The 21,801-nt window shown below is 40.4% G+C and overlaps 2 protein-coding genes across 2 annotated transcripts; both read right to left on the bottom strand.

Annotated features, from left to right (window-relative positions):
• Positions 1-52: 52 nt before the first annotated feature.
• Positions 53-4,331, bottom strand: plk1 (polo-like kinase 1 (Drosophila)). The gene is made up of 11 exons (XM_004065983.5): positions 3,562-4,331; positions 3,047-3,215; positions 2,717-2,861; positions 2,535-2,628; positions 2,219-2,444; positions 2,070-2,112; positions 1,897-1,994; positions 1,731-1,808; positions 1,489-1,643; positions 982-1,164; positions 53-883 (listed from the first exon to the last, which is right to left on the bottom strand). Exons 1-11 carry the CDS (start codon positions 3,922-3,924, stop codon positions 689-691), a joined length of 1,749 nt encoding a protein of 582 aa, XP_004066031.1. The 5' UTR covers positions 3,925-4,331; the 3' UTR covers positions 53-688.
• Positions 4,332-6,976: 2,645 nt separating this feature from the next.
• Positions 6,977-17,211, bottom strand: LOC101170402 (fascin). The gene is made up of 5 exons (XM_004065984.5): positions 14,500-17,211; positions 9,574-9,730; positions 9,362-9,483; positions 9,058-9,228; positions 6,977-8,161 (listed from the first exon to the last, which is right to left on the bottom strand). The coding sequence occupies exons 1-5, from the start codon at positions 15,320-15,322 to the stop codon at positions 7,956-7,958; spliced, it is 1,479 nt and encodes a 492-aa protein (XP_004066032.1). The 5' UTR covers positions 15,323-17,211; the 3' UTR covers positions 6,977-7,955.
• Positions 17,212-21,801: the final 4,590 nt, after the last annotated feature.

Raw genomic sequence — 21,801 nt, 5'->3', positions numbered from 1 at the left:
TATTTTACAACAGATCAAAAGATACTTTGAGACTAATGAACCATAGCCTTAGTAGTGCCTAAATCAAGAAAATCTTTATTTAATCTTAGGAAACATTACACCATGTAGAGACGTCTGTGTAATCAGTATTATGTACAAGTTTGTATATTCTGTAGAACAAAAGAACTAGAACATTTAAAAAGAAGGGAAACTGCAGGAACAATGTACATGATGAAGACATTAACATGGTCCACTTCTTCAGACAAGAGATAAAAACATACAAATTCAACCAGGATCGTTTAACACACCTGTACAACCAGGCTGAATCTCAGTCATCACATACTTTTTCCTCACAGCCTTAAGATCAAAGACAACTTTTCCAATTGCAAAAAAGTAGACAGAAAATATTTAAAAACGATGCTCAACTTTATGGTAACTTGTAAACAAAATAACTTTCAAGATTGCCCTTAGGACTGACGACTGTCCCGGTTCTGCTATGCTGCAATGATCCAGCAGATGTCAGTAGAGGCACCAAGGGCTTTGTTAAAAGAGTCAAACTTTTTATTAACACATTTTTAGAGGTTGACAATCCATATTCATAATAAAAAACGAAGTCCGTGGTGAATTTCAAGGTCTTAAAATAAAGCTGTAAATAAAATGAACTGGTGCTGCTCTGAGGGAGGCAGATTTGACCGATCATGCAGGGGACCTAATGAGCAGCGGGCGTTGGTTTGGTTTCTAGCAGCTTCTCCACCATGAGTTTGGCGTAACGCATGCGACTGGCTAGTTCTTTGCTACAACCAAACTCCTCCAGCAGGGAGAGCTTGTAGGTGCGGAAGTCTCGCTTCTCGTTGATGTAGGTCACCGCGGCCATCAGTGGACACAGAATCAGCTTAGTGTGGTCCTGATGAACACAGATTACAACAATTACAGATTGCATTCAAGCAATTCATTAGGAAACGTCACTATTCGTGGTGCGAGCGATGGACTATGGCGTCTTACCTGGAAGAAGTTGATCTGAACCGTTCCATTGCTGAGGTGCAGGATGATGGCGCTCTTGGTTCGAAACCAGAGGCAGAGGTAAGGCAGCCGGGCCAGTTCATCACCTTCACGGCGCGCAATGTTGGCACCAGCTTTCAGGAGATGCTCACTCATGTAGTTGCGGAAATATTTCAGTAATGTAATCTGCAGGACAGGAAAAATACTCATGGTACTCTACTAGCAGAGGAAAAAATACAGAGCCCTGGACATTACATGACGTAACACCTTTTGCACACAAAATACAACTTTGTGGACAAAAACTAGCATTTTTATGTCCGCAATGTAGTATTTGTGTGCTCAAAATAATAATTTATGGCCACAAATTATTAATTTGAGGGAACAATTCATTTTTTGATGTCATATCCAGGGCTCTAAAAAAAACAATAACGTGAAAGAAGACAGGTTATTCTGTCTTCTTTCAGAATTACCTGAACAAAGCAACAAACAGAATTAGCTTCATCCACCAACCTTTTTGTTGAGAGAAGCAGGGAATGAGCGAACGCTTAAATAGGACTCAGCAGCCTTCTTGTCAATGTACTGCAGACTGTCGCCATCAGCATACATGATGAGTCGGGTGAAATCGTTGAATAGAACACCAACACTGTTGTCACAAAGCTGGTATCCTGCGAAAGCAATTTACAGCACACCCTTAATTCTCCATTAAAAGCAAGACAATAAAAGGCAAACCTGTCCTAAGATTTAGAATTTACCTAATCCATATTTGTCAGAGTAGTCGACCCATTTACTGATCCAAAAGATGGGAATACACGCAGGATCCTCTGCTTCCTCTGAAATCAAAGACAAGGGGTTTTCTGTAAGAAGGACTGACTAAAACTGCAGAAAGTTTAGGTAGTTCCTGCAGGCGGCTGCTCTCACCTTGCCGAATGACCGCCTTCTCTGAAGGCTTGGCAGAGATGATGCTGTTGAGCTGCTGCAGCATGTCCTTCAGGTAACATTCTTCTGGCTCCGCCTCTCTGCACACAAAATTCCCATTTATCATTTTTGATCAAACTACGACGCATGTTTTAGACCTTAGTGTGATGTCTCACAGTGGAGCAGGCTCGTCTTTCATGTCCACCTTCTCTGTGCCGGCTGAGAAAAAAAATATATAAAAAAAACCTCCATCAATATCACTGTTGATTAACTGCAGACTTTCATTATCAGTGCACCAGTTTTGGGCAATTGTTGGGTTTGTTACCTTTGTTGTTTATGGCAGTCAGGGGGCGCCTCTGGCTGAGCTCTGCAGCCATGGAGGGGGCAATGGAGAACCGCGGGGGCACAGTGAGACAAGTGGTGGGCAGCCGCAGGGGGACGTATCCCGATGTGAAGAACTCATCCGTCTGCAGGTCAGTGATGGTGGGCCTCTGGGCAGGATCGGCATGCAGCATCCTCTTGATGAGAGCCGAGGCTGACGGGTTGATTTGCTGCAGCATTCAAGTGAAGTGACGGTAAACTTAAGATTTTCTTTCACCAACTATTACGTACATTTAGGGATTAACGTCAGCTCTTCTCACCCAGGGGATGGTGTAATTGTTCTTCTTGATCCGGTTGTATGTGTCTTTCAGGCATGAGGTTTCAAACGGAGGCTTGCCGACTAACAAAGTGTACCTATGAGAGGATACAGGAAGGAAGTTGAGTATCCAGAATCCTGTGGAATGACACTCTTCCCCACTCCACTGTGGGTTTACACACTTACAATATGCACCCAAGTGACCAGACATCCACTTCATAGCTGTGGCCTTTCTTGCACAGCACTTCCGGAGCGATATAGTTGGGCGTTCCACACAAGGTCTTCTTCCGTTCACCATCAAACTCAATCTTTGTGGCCAAACCAAAGTCACCTAGCAAAAAAGGAAAGAAAGAAATGATCAGCGTTTAATCTGAGTAAAGGATATTAAGAAGCCAAATATGGGTGTTAACAAATTGGAGCTGGAAGTTCTCAACAAGGAAGTTATGGGAGCATATCAAGAACATGGGTGTGCCCGTTTCTTTGTCACTACACCGACAGGTTTCCTGCTCTCCATACCTATCTTGACTTCCATGTCGTCGTTGAGGAAGATGTTCCCCAGTTTCAGGTCTCTGTGGATGACCTTGTTGCTGTGCAGATAATGGACCCCTTTCAGCAGCTGGGTCATGTAGTAGCGAGCCTCCGGCTCCGTGACCGCCTTCCTGCGCTTGTGCAACTCCAACAGGGACTTGAAAAAGGACAACAGTTCTGGTGAGCGGCTGAACTCAGTGGAGGAAAATGGAGGCTGGGAGAGCATGAACAAGCTGGATGAAGTGAAGTGGCACCTCAAGAAGTGTTAAAAACAACACGTGGAACAACACAAAGGGGAAAAAGAATTTAGATATCTCTATAGTTTTAAATTACAAAAAGTTACTGGTTTAGGATAAGTAACAGTGATTTAAAGCAGTGATCAGGGGATTTGAGTCTCCCAGCACTATGCCAAAGGAGGGGGGGGGGGGGGGGGTAACGGAAGAGGCCACATTGTTAACCGTTGGCCTTCATGTATTTTCATTTAGAGTTCCCAAAATCCTCACCCTTCTCCTGCAGATCTCCAGGACCACATAGACAAAGTCGTCGTCCTCAAAGAAGCCGTGGAAGCCCACGATGTTAGCATGATTGAGGCTCTTGTGAATGGAGATTTCCGAGCTCATCTTCTCCCTTTGGTGCTGCTTCAGGATCAACGACTTGGGCACTATTTTGCCAGCGAAAACCTGCTTGGTCTCCATGTCTGTAATTTCGAAGCATTTGGCGAAGCCCCCCTTGCCGAGGAACCTGCCCTTGGAGTATCTCCTCAGGGTGCGGGGATCCACCAAAACCTCTGGGATTTCTTTCAGAGGAGCCGATTTTGGGTCGACGTGTCCGGACGGCTGCGCCGGCTTTGCGATAGCAGCACTCATGGTGTACTTTAAAAGTGCTCTTTCCGCGTTAATAAAACTCCAAAGAAGTCGAAACGCAAAAGTTATTAAACAAGGGCTAAAGTGTTGTTTAACCCTCCAACTCAACCGACGTTAGTTTAGCCTTCGAAGCTAACTTTTTCTACGCCTCAATTTACAGCAAATACTAACAAACGATCTAAACCGCAAACGTTGACTAACATTTAAAGGCCGACAGGTCCCAAGATTAAATAAATTAATTAAAAAAAAAACCGGAGGCAGAATTCTTGCGCAGACTTCCCCGGCAGCGGTTGCCTTGTCCCGTTCTGCCTTTTCGATAACAAGTGTCTCGTACAAATTTAAAATGCTGGCTCGGTCGTTTTGGCGATCGTTGATTGGTCTGCTAGATTTGAATTCCACAGCGTCACAGCAAAGCATCTTGGGAACATGTGTACAAAAATAGCCAATCAGGAGTAGAGTAGAAGGCCTCCAACAATCTGATTGGCTGAAAGGCTGTTTTTGTTTCCTCGAGAAAGACGGATGGGAAATGTAGTCGGGAAAAGGATTTAATTTCGAAAGTGTTTTGTTATTAGCGTTATCCGAATTATGGCCACTCCTGATCCAATATCGATCATTTAGGTTCATGTTATTAGTTGAACACTAATATTACATGAATGCAGAGGATCATATGAAGTTTATTTAATCTTTGTTAGACTATGAGTTTTTTATGAATTTGTCATTTTCACTTTTTGGATGGATTTTTATTGACAGACATTGTTGGTTCAGGTTATACACTTTTATTTTTATTGATTGCCATGCTGACTGTGTACACTCATCTTGCGCCACACTTCCTTGAAAAACTTTCAACTTTTCATAAATTGAGAAACATGTGAGTGTTTGCTTTCTTCTCATGTTTTCTTTTAATTTCTACTCTGTTAGAACAACCATTAAATACTGTTTCAAACCAAATTCTCAGACAGTGCTATCGGCATTCTAAGTGTATCATTGTAATCATTGAAAAGCCACAAATGCCCTCTGTAGATACCAAAAGGAGTTCATTCAGTAATTGCAGTGGTTGAATAATTTTCAGGTCTAGAAATGTCCACTATGGGGACAAGTTTTTATTGCCGGTAGTGAGGAGGATATTTTTCACTCTAGATTGGTTGAAATTCAAAAAGGATTTTGAGCAAAAAAGCCTCAGGGTTTAACTTGAAAGATTATTTATGCTGGAAAGCATAAAATGGTGAGAAGCAGTAAAATATAGTGTAACAAAAGCAATATGAGAAAGTAAACCTGCAGTAATGGTTTAATCTGTCTTGCCACACTAAAAAAAAGTCACATCGTTTTTGTGATACCAAGATTATTGTTTATTTGACAAGATGTTAACATGATGAAATTAAGGACTTTCACTTTCTGATCATGATGGTTAACCTGTTGATGCCTATACTTAAATAATAACTCCAGAATACATGAAGATTCCCAATTTTTTACATTTGGATATTGACTGTACTGTTTGGTTTCAACATGCCAAGCTAAAAAAAAAAAAAAAAGTTGTTTTTCCCCTAAGGTTTTCATTTCTTTTTTTCTTTATCCACCACTGCATGGTAGTTGGGGTAACCAGTTAATAGATTGCTGGTTGCTGGCTGATCAACATTTTGTGGTAAATTAATTTGGGTTAAGAGTGTAAAGGGGGAATGGTTATGGGACACTAACTCAAAACACAGCTTGTTGAGGGGATGCTTACCTGAAGACTGCGGGGACTTGCTTGCACCGGTGCATCCTAAGGCTACAAACACACCGTTTATAAACCATCAGAGGTTGTAAAGGAATACAGTTCAGTAGTTTGGAGGTAGCATTACTTATTCAAGAGCCACATGTTTTTATTTGAGCTCTGCCTGTGGGCTAGAATAATATTTCAAACTTCTCCAAAGCTTCTAACTAAAGTTTTCCTTTTTTTATCTTTTGGACAAAAGCTTTTGTGCCTTGTAATTCATGTACTTGTCTTTGTTGTAGCCGTTTATAAATGTTGTAATTTCCATCTCCACCCCTACATGCTGCTGCACTCTGATTCCTTGCTGTGTGTTTACTTTTCTTGCAGATTTGACTTGACTTGAGCTAAAGATGTTACATGCAACAAAAACACAAACACACTGCCAAACAAGGACAGTTTTATTTGATTAAGGTGAGCACACAGGAATGCTTGGGTTCACTCAGAGAATATCACATATCAGTGTCCATGTTCAGGCTTTTATTTACTCAATTTCCTCTAGTTGCAGTGCTCAAAAAATCCATACTGGACATTTATGACGGTTTGAATTGTGCAAGGTTATTGGGGATATTGATTTGTTTCTATCTGGCAGATCTCTGAACATGCACTCTCCTCCAGCATCCTTTTTGCTTTGGGTTACCATGGCAACACGCATTTGTACAGACCAAGACAGGTTTCTGTGTGCTAATATCAGGACATGCTGAGTTTAGCACATGAAATAACCCATTTAAAGTGTTTCTCATCTTATAGATGAGAAAAATGTGGTTCTGTCTGCTGAGGCTCGGAGAAAGTGGAGTAGGCTACCTTTTCTTTCATCCTCTCATGCATTTTTGGCTCAGTGAGATCTCAAAGGGGACTTGATGTAGGCTCTTTTCTCTTCTCCCACACACTGCAGTATGAACTAAACCATGACACTGATTTTTTTTAAATCTGAACAAAATGGCTCCTATGATAGGAATCATAGTATAATCTCAAACAGATACTAAATGTTCAATAATGTATTTTTTTATGGTTTCTACATCTCAACTTTCCTTGTAATGTTTTGGCATGTCTCTAGTACCCTAAGAACAGTAATATAACCAGAATCTATTTAAAATAATAAGCCAAGAACTCAGATTATTTCAAACATTTGTTTAGCTTTTAAAGAGAAATCCTTTTCAAATCCATTAACTGGTCTAAAATGTGTTGTCTCCAAGATCCAATTTTGGATAACTAAACATTATAACGTCAACCTCAAAATTCAGATTAGGGGCAAGAAAAACCTTCATGTGACAGAAAATCTAAAACAAGGAAGGTCAGACTGAGAACTTCATTGGACATTTTATTCACTTATTTCAAATGAAGGAGCACAAGAGAAGAACATGGATGCTCTGTGAAAGGCACAGCCAACGTGTCAGCAAAAGAGAGGACTCTACTATCATGTTCACACACCAGCAGCAGCACCCAGGATAAATAAGGCGTTTCATGAGAATCGTGTGCTTTCACTTATGTTTAAATACACTGAATAATTGATTATTGCACTGAACAGTTGGACTGTTTGTGTGTACGCCTTACCCAAAATGATAATCTCTTAATTGCAAGCTTCGGAACTAAATGTGTAATTTCTTTAAAGCTCATTTCTATCACCATCACTGAAGACCTCAAAGAATTGTTGAAGTTCTGACATTTGTTTAAAGACAAAGATTTTCAGTGGGTTTTACATCCAAGAAAGCCTTTTGCTTTGTGTTATCTTGCAGGATATTTGAGTGTGCATGACAGAAAAACATTATATCTTCCAGTCATATCCTATTTCCACAATTACCATTTTGTGAATCATCTAGCAAAAATGAAAGCGATATTTACAGCAGAGGAATGTAAATCAGCAACATCCTTCCATCTGGTGTGCGTTTCAGTGGTTTAAAAGAAAGCAGGAGATAAAAGCAGCACATACAAGTGGGACATTAAGCATCACATACTTAGATAATGTAAGTTCCAGTAAAATGTCTGTCATACCAATAGTTACCATAGGTAGATAGGCACAATAAATGACTGTATTTGACTGGGGAGATCGACAATGCACTGTAAAAAGTAAAAAGCCCAACAACAAGTTCACAGGTAGAAAAAAATGCCATACCTTTGTGCTAGAATATCAATTTTCATAATCCTTCATTCAGCCATTCACATAAATTCCACACATACATATGCAAAATAGAAGAATAAACAAAGCAAGTACAACAGCAAAAAAGGCTGCCAATGGTATCTCTAAATAGTTTGTAGCGTTGTGCCAAAAAAAATGGGAATGTTTTTCTCAGTATTCCCACAGAGATGCACTATCCAGGGAGTCTGCACTGGCCTTCAGGGCTCCAGCATGGTCACCTTTTAGGTATTTTCCCCCAACAACCCTGATGGCCATCTTGTTTGGATCACAGAATTCAAGCAGGAACTGAACAGGTGTGGAGCTGTTGCACACAATGGCTGTGTCGTCTCCAATACACCAGTATTTGCCCTGGGAATCTGGATAAAAAAATGGTTTTCATTGTATCTGTTATGTGAGCCAGTCATTTTCCATTCAAATGCCTTGACTATTACACATTTTAACATGTTTAACTTAACACAAGTTTTGCAATATGAAAAAGTTGGGAGAGACATTCTCATTAAAAACTGCTTTCATGGCAATTCCAGTTAAAGAAATTCCCAGTTTAAACAATGAAATCGTTTTCACACTGTGATTGTTGTAAAAAGAGCTGGGTATATTACATCATGGACCATATATTTAAAATGTTTAATTAACTTTCTATTTCTATTTAAAGTTGAATTCCCAGGTTTCTAAAATAAATACATTTTTTCAATGGAAATTGAATTTTATAACAGAAGGCAGCAATGTTTGTTTTCCTCGTCTGACCTGGCATCTGGCTCAAAACTGTACAACTGTATAGCGCCAATATTGCTCTCCATTTTTGATGCACTGATAATGTTAGGTTAAGGGTGTGAGGGGCTGTAAGCTAACTGGAGAGCAAGTAAACAGATAGCCCAGTTATGGGGGACGGGAAGTGGGGTGGATAGGGTTGCTCCACGCCAATAGTCCTGCCCACAACTACAAGATGAATTTCTAATGAACTACTGCTGCTCTGCAGAACCTTTCCTAAAAAATGACCAGTTTTTAGATTTGGGCTAAAAACAGCATAATCTTAATTAAAAGACCACTGGGAACACTTTTACAATAGATCAAAAGATGACCGGAGTGGGTCTTTAATAAAGTTGCCAAACACTTGCCTACAGAATCAATAGGTTTGATTTATTCTGAAAAGTCCCGACCAGCAGGGCATCATGTGAATTTGACTATAAAGAACAGCACAACAGCTATAGGCAATTTTCTCCTCTGTAATTATGTGACTAACATGACAACTGACCTTTGAAAGAATAAGCACCATTATGAAACTCTAGTTGGAAAACATCATAGGATGCTCTATTGGAGTCCAGTGTTGGCAATCCAGGTTTACGCGCCCCAATGAAACCATGCTCTCCACGGAGGACGATGATTGGACGGTTAATTAGCTTCATCAGGAACTGTTCAGCCTCCCCTGAGAAACAAGTTAAGCAATGTATGCATTCTAGAGAATCTTGAGGCAAAGATAAAAAGCCCATTTCAGGCTTTCAGGCCACAAAAAAATAAAATCCTTTTAAACTTTTAAAAATGTCAGAAAGATGACTGACCTGCATTGTCAACGGTAGCAGCCAACTGCCCGTTCTTCTTTGCTGTCACATACTTGCCATTGGCTGCACGAATGCACACCCGACCATCACGCCACGCCAGATCAAAGTAACTGTTGGCAGACCTGGGAAAAACAGCCATTCAACACAAACGTAATGAGTATGGTCAGAGACAGAAAACCTTTTACAGAGTGTGAAAATCATTAGAAGGTTACTTGGTGGAGGCAGTGCACTGCAGTCCTCCAGTTACTGTCAGTGTCCAGTATTTTCCAGCAGCAGTTTTAAAGGCACACTTCCTGTCATCACGGCTCATCTCCAACTGGAAGACTTCTTGGTCACCTTCCTCATCCTGATTAGCAGACAGATCCATGCCTGAAAAATGAGTCTGCAGTCACATTTCACTTTCCACTGGGAGTTACAAATGTAACAGAAATGCATGCAATTAAATCTCATCTGATAAAGATTTGTCAAGAAATTGTAACTTAATTAATTTAAAAATTCTTCTGTTTTTTAGATGAATGTGTGATGTATATTGTGCTTGGTAATGGGGTGATGCAAAGTAATCAATCACAGATTTAGATGGGGACCTGAAAGAGTTGTCTTTGACCAATTCAGCAACTTTCCAAGTTTTTGGCAAAGGCAAAGCAAAATTGGAATCTCTTTTGAAATTATACATTGATCAAGCCCCAACCAATCAAAAAACCACACACCTTACGTGCAGATTTGAGCTGTAAAAAACCCTTAAAAAGCTGTTGCTCCTTTCTGAAACCTACCTCCGTTGGCCTTTGGAAGAATTTCAGTATCTGGTCATTTGTGGCTTGTGTCAAATTCCAGAAGGGGAAGCTTAATTCAGAAACTATGCATATCACATGTTTCACTTATTTAAAAATATGTTGTATTGCATATTATTATCCAGAAAGGCTTTTTTAAAAAGTGCTCTCCATTCACTTTACTGGAATTCGGTGGCATTGACTGTATAATAGATCTGGACTAGATCTGGTGTGATGTCACCCATAGAAAATGCCTTATGTCTGGCTCCAGTGAAATACGGCTAATTCACTCACCATTTTTCAATAAGACGCACATCGTCATTTTGGAGCAAGATGACGTAAATAAACAGTGATTGGTCTGAGTCAGTCCGAATCAACGTTTCTATGACAACTACTGTCGCTAATCAAGAGTAAGCTTTTACAAAGTCCCAACTCCTACCACTGAAAGCGGACTGAGGAGAATCTGCCAATCAAACATCTCGAACATTTGAGGCTGGGGCCAGCGGGCACCACAAGCTTTTACTAAGGCATCTGATTGGCTAGTTTATAACTTGAAAAACTTTCAATAAGGCAAGAAATATCATGAAAAAATTAAGATAATCAAGAACATGTTAAAAAAAGGGTCTCAGCACAACAGTGGTTATTCTGACATAGAATGATCGGGTAATTAGAGGTTTATTTCTCGATAGAAATCTATGGGATTTTGGCTTCTGGGAGCCACCGGGTTTTTCCTATTTGTAATGCGAGGGAAGGCTCGCTCAGTCCAGTTCTCTTATACAGTGTTCAGTGCCAAATTACATTTTCTCATATTATGTGAACTTTCTTTTGGTTGTTTTTTTTTTTTTTTTACAAAAAATGACTGTTTTATTGGTTTGGCATTTAACTCTGAATGATTGACCCACTGTCAGCCTCAAGAGTGTCTTTGCATCCCTTTAATGGAGGTGTCATAGGAGAGTACTTGGAAGGATTTATTATCAAAGCCAAATGGGATATAGTTTTTGCATAATTTATGAGGACCAGTACGTAACTACTGGTTCTTGTAGACACACTGGAAAAGCTTCTGGAAGCTTTTAAGTTTCAAGACTGCTATGACCAGCACCTATTATCTGTACACCAAAGGGTAAGTGGAGTGACCACATGGTTGGATATATGATTGTTTACCCAAAGCAAATTCTAGATTGAGTTTGTCTTAAAACTAAAACACCATTTTAAAGATAGAATTTAATCAATTCTTTACGAGTCAGTGATCTAATAAAAAAAGCACAGGTGGAACAGTTTTTGACAATGGAACTGAGCGCTTGTAGTTTTTTTTTCAAACAAATATTAAATTCTAAAGGTGATTCAGAAGTGACAGGAACATGTCTTCTCAAAGTAACAGTAGTGGCAACAATCAATTGCCCCTTCATCGCATTCTGATGTGGTAACAGAGATGAGAAGGGGGTGTAGGAGCCAAATTCCTTAACACGGATACGGTTTTTCTTCCCTAAACCCTATCTAAAGGTTTCCAGAATGCAAGAAATGAACTTTTATGAAGCAATCTAAATTAGAGTTGAGTAAAATGAGGTAGACTTTGCTGCTAGCTAAATCTTCATCATTATCAATACTTATAACCAACTCTATAACTTCTTTTGATTTACGTTATCTGGGATACCACATAGAGAGTGGGCAGGCACATCCATAAAAAGACTAAGCTGTATACAGCTTACAAGGCTAATATAGGAGTGGATCAGATCTTAAGAGTTTCCTGATATTGCAATTGGTTTCTTCCAGTATTTAAGGACCTCCTGACCAATCAACCTGGCTCATCCATTAGATCTAGCCAGGTTGGTAAAGCAGTATCAGAGGATGAGTTGTTGAAGAAGGAAAAAAGTTTTTTCTCACTGAGTCAGAGGGGTTTAAATACAGTATATCAAATCTTGGTGTGAAACTGTTTGAGAAAACACCAGGTATGCAGGGAATCAGATGGGGGGTACTCATTGGGATCCCATTTTCCTCTGTTTAGTATTGCACTGGGAGGTACTCTGACTTTTCTGTTCTGAATGGCTCATAGGGGCTTGTAGTGGTGTGTGATTTCTCTCTCTGCTGTAGAACCGGTGGGGCAGTTGCTAAGGGAACAGTATCAGGAGAGACAAATTAGTGGGTGTTGTTAGCTGTCTAATTAGCCTCTCTTTTTTTTAAAAGTAGCCAGAGTTGAAAGCCTGAAGAGTTCTGTCTCTTGTTACTGGTTGTGAGACAGAAATGACAGATGAGGTTTGTAAGGTGTGGGTCCACCTGTAAACTCTGAATGCTACAAGGCCTGCAGTGTCTATATCAATCTAATCGGCCAGTTTACTTCCAGATGAAATTGGCTTTTGAAATGAAAATGCTACAATGTCATTGGATTGATGGGCTTAACTTTAAATTGACTCCAAGACCACTGTGCCACCATAAATCCAAACTGCACAAATCTCATTTGCAGAGTTGTTGGAGACATGAATTATGACCAAAAAAGAACATTAATTATGTTTGATTAGCAGTCTACAGTGTAGGATGATGATTTTCACTCTACATCTGACATGTCCAAAGTCTGGCCCATTCAAATTTCTACCAACCTGCAGGCTCCAGTCATAAAGCTCTGTGTACAATTTCTTAATTGTGAATTACTAAATTACATTACGCTGTTTAAACCTGAGGCAACATGACCTTCAGAGCCGTAAAGGTCAAATGAGGAAAACACATTTATTTGTTTCTGTGATCAAAACCACAGTGGTTTGTAGTCTCAATAAGATAACTGTGTTACTTTCTTGTTCACATGAATGAAATGTAGAAGTGAATATTCGTGAATAATGTGTAGCATTTTGTATAAACCAAGATTTCATGTTGACAAAGGTTTTTTGAGACTTTTTCTTGGTGTTTTTTCTGATCTTCAAATATGAAATTCACAGAAATTTGGGTATAAATGTATTTAAAAATGTTTCTGTTCTTTGTTTCTGTTCTAGAAATGAAAACTAGCCCACTGCAAAACCAATAATGTTCATTAAATAGTTTATTTGCATTTAATATTATTGCTGTATAAGGGTTCATGATGATGATGATGATGAAGGGTTCAAAGAATGCAGACCCTCACACATTTTCACCTCACCCAACCTGGTCCTCTTTGCAAAAGGTTTGGACCCCCCTGCTCTACAATCTTCTAACTGCTGGTATCTCCTGTTTTCTAAATCACTACAGAGCAACGGACAGTCATCTTTGTCAGGTTTAATTCCCAAACTAGAAAGACATTGTGTCCTTGGGGAGAAAACCTAATCGTTGAAAGCCTGTTATTTGCTATGGATAAAAGTAGCTGCTAAATGCCATAATTCCATGAGAGGGTACTATTTGCATTAGCTTTGTCAAAAAAAAACAAGATAATAAAAAAAGCTACATTTTAATCACAAGTGTTCCCAGTAGTCTATGAATCATGATTATGGCATTTTTAACCTAAATGAAAAAACCTGTGTCGCTTTTCAGCAGAGCGGCAGTAGTTCATTAGAAATTCACCTCCGAGTTGTAGGTGGGCAAGACCATTGGCGCATAGTAAGCTGCTTCTGATCATCCATCGGTTACATGCTCTCCCGCTAGCCTACAGCCCCTCACAACCCCAGCCTATCCGGCCATTAGGTGGAGTCATGAGAATGGAGCAGAGAAGGGGGCTTGTGGCTTGCTGTTGTAGGTTCTACGTCACAGCTACAAACTTTTTTCCAACTTTTTTGTCTGCTCCTCATTCACAACGATCTGAAGAAATACTCAAAAACGCAATTTTATGCCTAATTTTATTTTTTGCTCTGTAATGAGAAAAATGTCACAAGAACATGTTAAAAACACCAAAAACACTATTTTTGGTCTTTAAATCAAAGCCACGTGTCTGTGTTGGCCTGCAGAATCGCAGCTGCACGCTGGTCACAAGACACTGACCTCATTATACATTCTATCTTTACTCCAGTGATCATGCACAAAGACACAATCATTCAATCCATTCCGGTCCTTCCTTTTTTCATGTAAAACAAGCCAGTTTTGTGTCTTTTCTTTCTTTTACGTAGATGAAAAAAAGTAAGGAAGGAATGTGACCATGGACAAACCATTCAGGGGTTAGCATTACTGCAGAAAAATGTGGAGGATAGCCAAAGTCTGGCTAAAGGGGGAGCGGAGGGGGAGTAAGAGAGCATGATAATGAAAACCACATGGTGTTAGAGGAATTGCATTAAGTGGGATCTATGCTAAACTCTGCCATATTTTCTCTAAAAGGGAACATGCAATGTGCTTATCATGCTTTCTGTTACGCAACAAATCGATGGATTTGGTTGGGAGTATATCCCTGCCACTCCCTCTTTTTTTTTGGCTGCAGAGCCTCACCTTGCCTCGTGGAGACGTTCCTCTCGTTGCCCGCAGTCAGCACGACCTGCGCCAGGCTGCGCTCCAGGTTAAACAGCTCATCCTTCCCCCCGCGGCTGCCTCTCCCAGACTTCATTGTTCCGCTGGGACCTGAAGGGGCCAGGTAGCGGCCGTTGCAGTCGCGGAACAGCACCTTCCCCGAGCGGAACTCCAGCATGTAGCCGGTGTCTTTGTCCGTCTTGGTGGACAGGCTGCCGTCATTGCGCAGGAAGCGGTTGTCTGAGGTCTCGAGGTGGTATCGCTGATCCCGGTAGACCAGGGTCACCAGGGAGTCAACCCCCCAGGGGAAGTCCCGGTCTATTGCCACCTCTCCGGGCGCGCTCAGATGGGCGTAGCGCTTGCGCGCAAAGCTGTACAGGTTGACCTGGGGGTGCACGGCCAGGTGAACGCTCCATCTCTCCGTGGGAGAGGCGCTCTGAGCGAAGCAGGTTATCCGGTCCTCGCTGCCGCCGAGGAAGCGGCCGTGGGGCTCGGACTGCAGCGACCACCGCCCGTCCTCGTGCGCCGTGATGACGAAGCGACAGTCGCGGCCGCGCGTCTCGCTGTCGGCGGTCACGTTGCCGTCTTTGTCCGTGGCGAGATAGCGGCCCAGGTGGGAAAGGAGGAACACCACACTGCCGTCCTCCCCGGTCTGCTCCAGAGTCCACGTCTGCTTCTTCTTCAGGCTGCTGGCCGAGGCGTTGATCTTGAAGCCGAACATCTCCGCCGTCAGATACTTGCCCGCACCGTTGATGAGTCCCAGAGGGATCTGCAGCATGTCCCCCTCTGCGCTGTTAGAAGACATGATGAGATGAGCGGGGAAAGAGGCCGGCTTTGTTAGCAGACTGTGGGGGAGAGTACCAGACAGAGAGATGCTCTGACAGATGATGTTCAGAATCCTCTCTGCCTCTCTGGGGCTGCAGGAGCAGGACAGGCTTTTTTCTTATAGGTCAGTACACGCCCCTCTACACGCAGGCGAGCTGCAGAGAAATGGTTGCATTTTTTTTTTTGCAATGCACCCCACCCTTGGAGATACTTGGAGAGCTTAAAAAAGAATTTTTAAGCTGCACTGGTATACATTTTAAAGACTCGCTTTACTGAAAATCGTGTTTTTGATGTTTTTAACATGTTCTTGTGGCATGTTTCTCATGTTGGATGACATATACAGATAATTAATCTTAAAATGGCATTTCTGAGAATTTTTTGAATTCAAATTATTGTGAATCAGGAGCAGATGAAAAGAAATGCTTTTGGAAAAAGCTTGTTGCAGTGACGTAGAAGATGCAATATGCAGGGCCACAAGCTCCCTGCTCTGCACTGTTCTGAAAAGACAAGACAAGATAAGATAAGATAAGATAAGATAAGATAAGATAAGATAAGATAAGATAAGATAAGATAAGATAAGATAGGACTTTATTAAACCCCGGAGGGAAATTCAATTGTCACAGCAGCCAAAACAAGAAATATAGCAGTTAGAAATAAACATTAGACAAAGTCGTAATGAGTAGGAATAAAATTGTAATAATAGAAAGTGGAAGTAAAAGTACACTTTATAAATAACAAGTTAAATAATTAAATAACAGCAGTGGTTTCAGCAGTCCTAGACCATGTTGTTGTATAGTCTGACTGCTGTTGGGACGAAGGACCTCCGGTAACGTTTCTTTTTGCACTGGTGGTGCAGCAGTCTTTGGCTGAACGAGCTACTCATGGTCCTCACCGTTACATACAAACTGTGAGAGGGGTTGTTCCGGATGCTGGACAGCTTGGTCAGCATCCTCCTCTCACCTACAGAGTCCACTGAGTCCAGGGGACAGCCCAGGACAGAGCTAGGTCTCTTCACCAGCTTGTCCAGTTTCATTTTGTCCCTTTCATTCAAATTCCTCCACACCAGCAGACCACAGCATAGAAAGTTGCTGATGCAACGACAGTTTCACGGATGGTCTTGAGTAGTAGCCTGCACACACCAAAGGACCTCAGTCCTTCCTCAGGAGGTGGAGGCGACTCTGGCCCTTCTTGTGCAGGACCCTTGTGTTATCTGACCAGTCCAGTTTATTGTTCATGTGAACACCCAGGTACTTGTACACATCCACCCTCTCTATATCCAGTCCCTGAATGGCCACTGGAGGAGACTGAGAAGCCTTTTTCCGGAAGTCGACCACCATCTCCTTCGTTTTGGTTGCATTGATGTGAAGGGTTGAGGGTTGATAACTGCAACTCACCCCCTCCCTGCTTGTCCTCGGCTTCCCAACCCCCTCCCTACCTCCTCTGTGAGCTGCCCGGAAGATGTGCCTGGCTCACGGAGCTGCACCTGATGGACAGACTCATGGGGGGCCCCCCACTCCCGTCAAACCACCGTTTCCCCCCTGAGCCTCATGTACTGTGTCTTTGTCTGAATATGTGCTATTTGTGTTTAAACGGTGTAGTTTTTTTCTTGTATCAACACATTGTAGGGATACGACTTTTTTTTTTGTCACCAAACCCAACCCCCGGCCCTCTTCGTGGTCCATCTGCATGCTATACAAAGGCGCGCCGGCGCAGGTCATCTAAGGCGCTCGGCTGCATTGACCTCAGTAACCTCTCGAGATGTGTGTGTGTGTATCCTGTGTTGCTGTTTGTCTGACCTTCTTCATCGAGATGTACTGGAACTGAGTTTCTCCTTGTTGGGATTAATAAAGTTTTCATTCAAGGTGATTGAGTTCACACCAGTCCACAGTCCTTGATCACCTTCTTGTATTCCAGATCATTTCCCTCTGACACGCGTCCAACAATGGCTGTGTCATCGGAGAACTTCTGGATGTAGCAGCTGTTTGAGTCATTGTGCATCTGCTAACAAACAGATCCATGTATGTCTTTTTTTTCCTCTTCAAAGCTGGCACCTGGCTCAAAACTGTATGACCGGTTTGCTACAATATTGCTTGTCATTTTTGTTGCCCCTGTAACGTTAGGTTGGGGTTGTGAGGGGCTGTAAGCTGGCGGGAGAGAGTTTTAAAAGATGTGTTCCGGGAAGGGGGGGACGGGCTTGCTCCTCCAGTCCTGCGCACAACCCAGAGATGAACTTCTAATTGACCATTGCATCTCTGCAGAAACCATGTTAGAAAATGACAGTTTTTATTTTAATTTAGGCTGAAAGCAACATAATCATAATTTTAAGAACACTAGGAATGCTTTGAAAATAGATGAAAAGATGATTAGAGTGAGACTTTAAATGTTTCTGGTAACATTTTCAAAGCTGTGTTCGCGTAGACCACATATATCTGCAGAATGAGTTGGAATTAGAGAGGAAAAAAATAATATCAAATTACCCATCAATTTTGCACTACCAGACTTTTCTTTGCCCTAACTGGCTGAGCTGAAAACTCACATAATCACCTCCTATAAACTCAGAAGAATCTACTGGTCAGTTTCATAAAACAAGTATCACTTGATTGTCTTGCAAGAAACACAAAGAATGTGGAAAACTTCACATTGAAAACAAAAAAACAGATCTAGGCTCAATATTGAGCATAACTTGAGAGTTGCAGTTAAAAACCCGCAACCTCCTTTTTAAAAGACGTGTAGCACAAAGCAGACACATCGCAGCCGTTAACACAACTTTGTTTCTTTTTGCACATATAGGTTCAATGTTATTGTTCTTACTAAGTGAATGATCCTTTATTTAATTTGTTCTAGTCTGTAGCAGCAGGAATGTTTAAGATTTTGATATGGTATTAAAGTTGAACATATTTGGCTTATTTTGTCACCGTTTTCGGTGTGTGTGTCTGTGTGTGTGTGGAGAGGGGGGGGGTCTCCTCCTCCAAAGGGGGGAACAAGAGGAAAAGTTTGAGAACCACTGCCCTAACTGGCCGAGATGAAAACTTAAACTGAATGATAAACTCAGAAGAATCAATGGAATCAAAAGTGTTTACATATATTTAATTGACAGAATACTAGTGGTGAATTCTTTAACTTTGGGGTCTGCAACCTGAAGCTCCGGAGCAACATCTGGCTCCTTTATGCCTACATTATGGCTCTTTGGCTTTGAAGAAAAACATAAACAATTTGAATAGATAGTGGGTTTTATTTTTGTAGTTTTGGTTATTTTGTTTTAGTTAATAAGTTGGTCAGTTATGTTTGGATTTCTATCATGTCAGATAACTAAGCAAACTTAATCCATCACATTGGTTTATTATTATTAGAATAAGCTTAGAGCTTATTCTAATAATTTTTGAATTATGACTCCACACTAATGTTGTCATATTTATATTTAATGTACAAGGAGAAAAAGGATAAAGGTGCACTGAAGTCACAATGATGGAAAGGTCCATATTTGATTTGGCTGTCTTACATTTTTTATTCAAGTAAATCTGCTGCAGCTTGTGATAAATAGGATCCTTTTTCACACAAGCTGTATTTTATTTTCAAAGGAACTTCTGTTGCTGTCAAAAGTAATATAAGTTTAATGAATACTGTACGTTACTGTAAGTTTAAATTATTGTAAAGATAACTATAAAATGCATAATTCAACTGGTGCAAACATTTGAATGTTATAAATGAATGGTTTGATAGTCACAAAATCATAAATAAAGTATTTTTCTAAATGGATAAGTGGCACTTTGCAGCTCTGGCTGGCTTTTGGTCTGTGAGAAACTGGACCAAATGGCTCTTTTAGTGTTAAAAGTTGCAGACCACTGCTTTGACTCATGTAGAAATTACACTGATTACATTTAGTTTTTTAGGTTTAGTTTTCAGAAGAAACAAAGAAATAGTAAATGAGTGGAACACTTTTTTCATTATTTAAAAGCAATTCCACAGATTATCCTTTTTTTAATCACAATGCCAAACAATGAACTAAAAACACATTTTTAAATTTTCTATTGTTTTACAAAAAGAAAAATACACACAAAACATTTGAAACTTTGAGGTAACATTAACTTACCCAGCTTTGGCATGGACAATATATGAATATATGCCCAACAGGAGGACAAAGAAGCTTAACTGTAATTTGTTATGTGGGAAATGGCAGTTTGATTAGACCACATTGCCCCCACGTGGACACTGAAAGAAAAGCAGCCATGTCGTTTTTTGCCGTTGAGTTTAAATCTTTGATGGACAAATGAAGGCCAGAGGGGTGATTGTGACCATCAGGGAATCTACATCTGACCCCTCAAGTGAAATTGATGCATTCCTTTCTCTGGTTGGAGCCAGATTTGAGAATGGTGCCACAACACAAAATGTTGGTCTGTGAATCCAGAGGAACACCTAGAGGTTGTTTTCACAGTCTTCTTTGTTGCTCACTTCAGGGGTTCCCGCAGCAAATCCTCCTCCATCTCCTCTGCATCCTCCTTAGTCACACCAACCACTCTCATGTCTTCTTTTACTACACGTCTAGTCTTTAGTCATTCTATGGATCTCGTTGTGAGTAGCTACAACCTCAGCATCTTTTTATCAACATAATCACTGTCTATCCTTTAAACAAATCCAGACCCTCTCAATCTGCTTCCCTGTCCAAAACATCTAACATGTGCTGGATTCATTCATGATCATATCCATCTGAATCTCTCCAAGAGAAAACGGACATTTTTAGGCATCTTCTCACTTACAGATATCTTGTTAAACAGCCTAGTCAGAAACTTCACTGCAATCTCTATTACTAACATTTATCATTTAATTTTATCAGCTTCCTCTAAGTTCTCCTTCCGTCTTTCCATCACACTTGTGGGACTCATCACCACATTTCAGTTCTTGCTGCATATCTGTACAATCTTTTTTTCCCACGTTTTATCCTCATAGGCCCTTTGTTTGGCCTTTTCCACCTTCACCTTGTGCTGCATTTCTATGTACTCCTTTCTTCTGTCCTCTTGGCATCCAATTTTTCAGAGCCAATCCTTTCGTCTTTACTCATTCCTGAACTTTAATCCACCACAAAGTCTCCTCCTCTGCTTTCTTCATTGTAGATGGCACACCACCTTTGTCCCGGTCTCCATGATCACCTTAGCTGTAGCTGTCCAATCATCTTAAAGAACCTCCTGTAAGCTCTCAAAGCTTGTTTCAACTTCCCCTTAAAAACCACACAGTGTTCTTCCTTTTGCAGCCCTCACCATTTGATCCTCTGCTCTAAAATTGACTTTTTTATCCTGCTAACCATATAGTTTGTGCTCTTGGTGCTTTCCAAAATAACAAAACAAGCTTAATTAATAATACAAAAAACTGTATTAAATGATACAGTATAATCGTAATAAAGCTGGGGGTGTGTCCCTTTTTTTGTCCACATGAACTTATTTTTATTAACTCTTTATAAACTGTGCAGAGAAATGTGTCCTGGTGAACCTGGTGTGACAGGAAGAACAATTTAGCAATGTTATTGCATTCAAAAGCAGTTTAAATGAGACTTATAATATTTAGATTAATTTTATGTGTTTTCTTTATCGTTTTTTTTATATATCTGAACTCACCACAAGTAGACTCCATATTTCTGACAAGACAGAAGAACTGCTGTCCATGTGGTTTTCCTCCAACAAAAGGGTCTAAGCCCGATGTCGTTTGTGTCCAGGGGTCAACCACCTGCATAAACATGCACATGAGAATATGACACCAAAAAAGAAGAAGAAGAAGAAAAAAAAGTAACTAACGTTTTCTCCAAAAAACAAAACAAAACAAACAAACAAAAAAACCTTGCAAGAAAAAGGAAAAACTTTTCCCCTTACTTTTACCTGGTTTCAATAGCCTCAAAAACAAAGTCTATTAAGTCAAACATTAAATATCATATAGCTGAAGAAAAATTAAGGTATAGTATATTTTATAATAAAAAAAAAGTCTGTTAAAATGCAGAAAACCCCTGTTTTGTGCCTGAGAATCCACTTCATATTTGTCTGTGAGAATATTCTTTAGGGGCATTTTTCTCATTTGGACTAGTTTTAAAGTATTTTAAATTCGCATGAGCTCTAAAGAGCTTCCTGTCACTATCCTTAAAGATTTAAAACCCTCCATTTAACAATTCTCCAAAGATGAAAGACTGGGAAACAGAGAAATTTGGTACGTTCTACAACAAAGATGGGCTCTGTCAAATGAGACAAAATGAAATATGTTTATCAACACGTATTTTCAGAATAAATAATTTTCTCTTTCAATGCATGTCATATTTCACTTCAATACCCAACATATTTCTATATTTTGCTCATAATTTTAGTACAAAATTGCTGACTTTAACATATAGACAGCTATGGGTGTTTTTTATGCGACTAAAATGTTTCTTTTCTCATTGATACTCTTAATTTGAAGGGCCTGCATTGTAAGGCTTCCGTCAGT

This window comes from Oryzias latipes, chromosome 1 (genome assembly GCF_053564925.1).
Source record: "Oryzias latipes strain Hd-rR chromosome 1, Olatipes_Hd-rR_3.1".
In the NCBI taxonomy this organism is placed as follows: Eukaryota; Metazoa; Chordata; class Actinopteri; order Beloniformes; family Adrianichthyidae; genus Oryzias; species Oryzias latipes.
The sequence above is the reverse complement of the archived record's forward strand: the minus strand, read 5'-3'. Positions and strand labels throughout refer to the sequence as shown.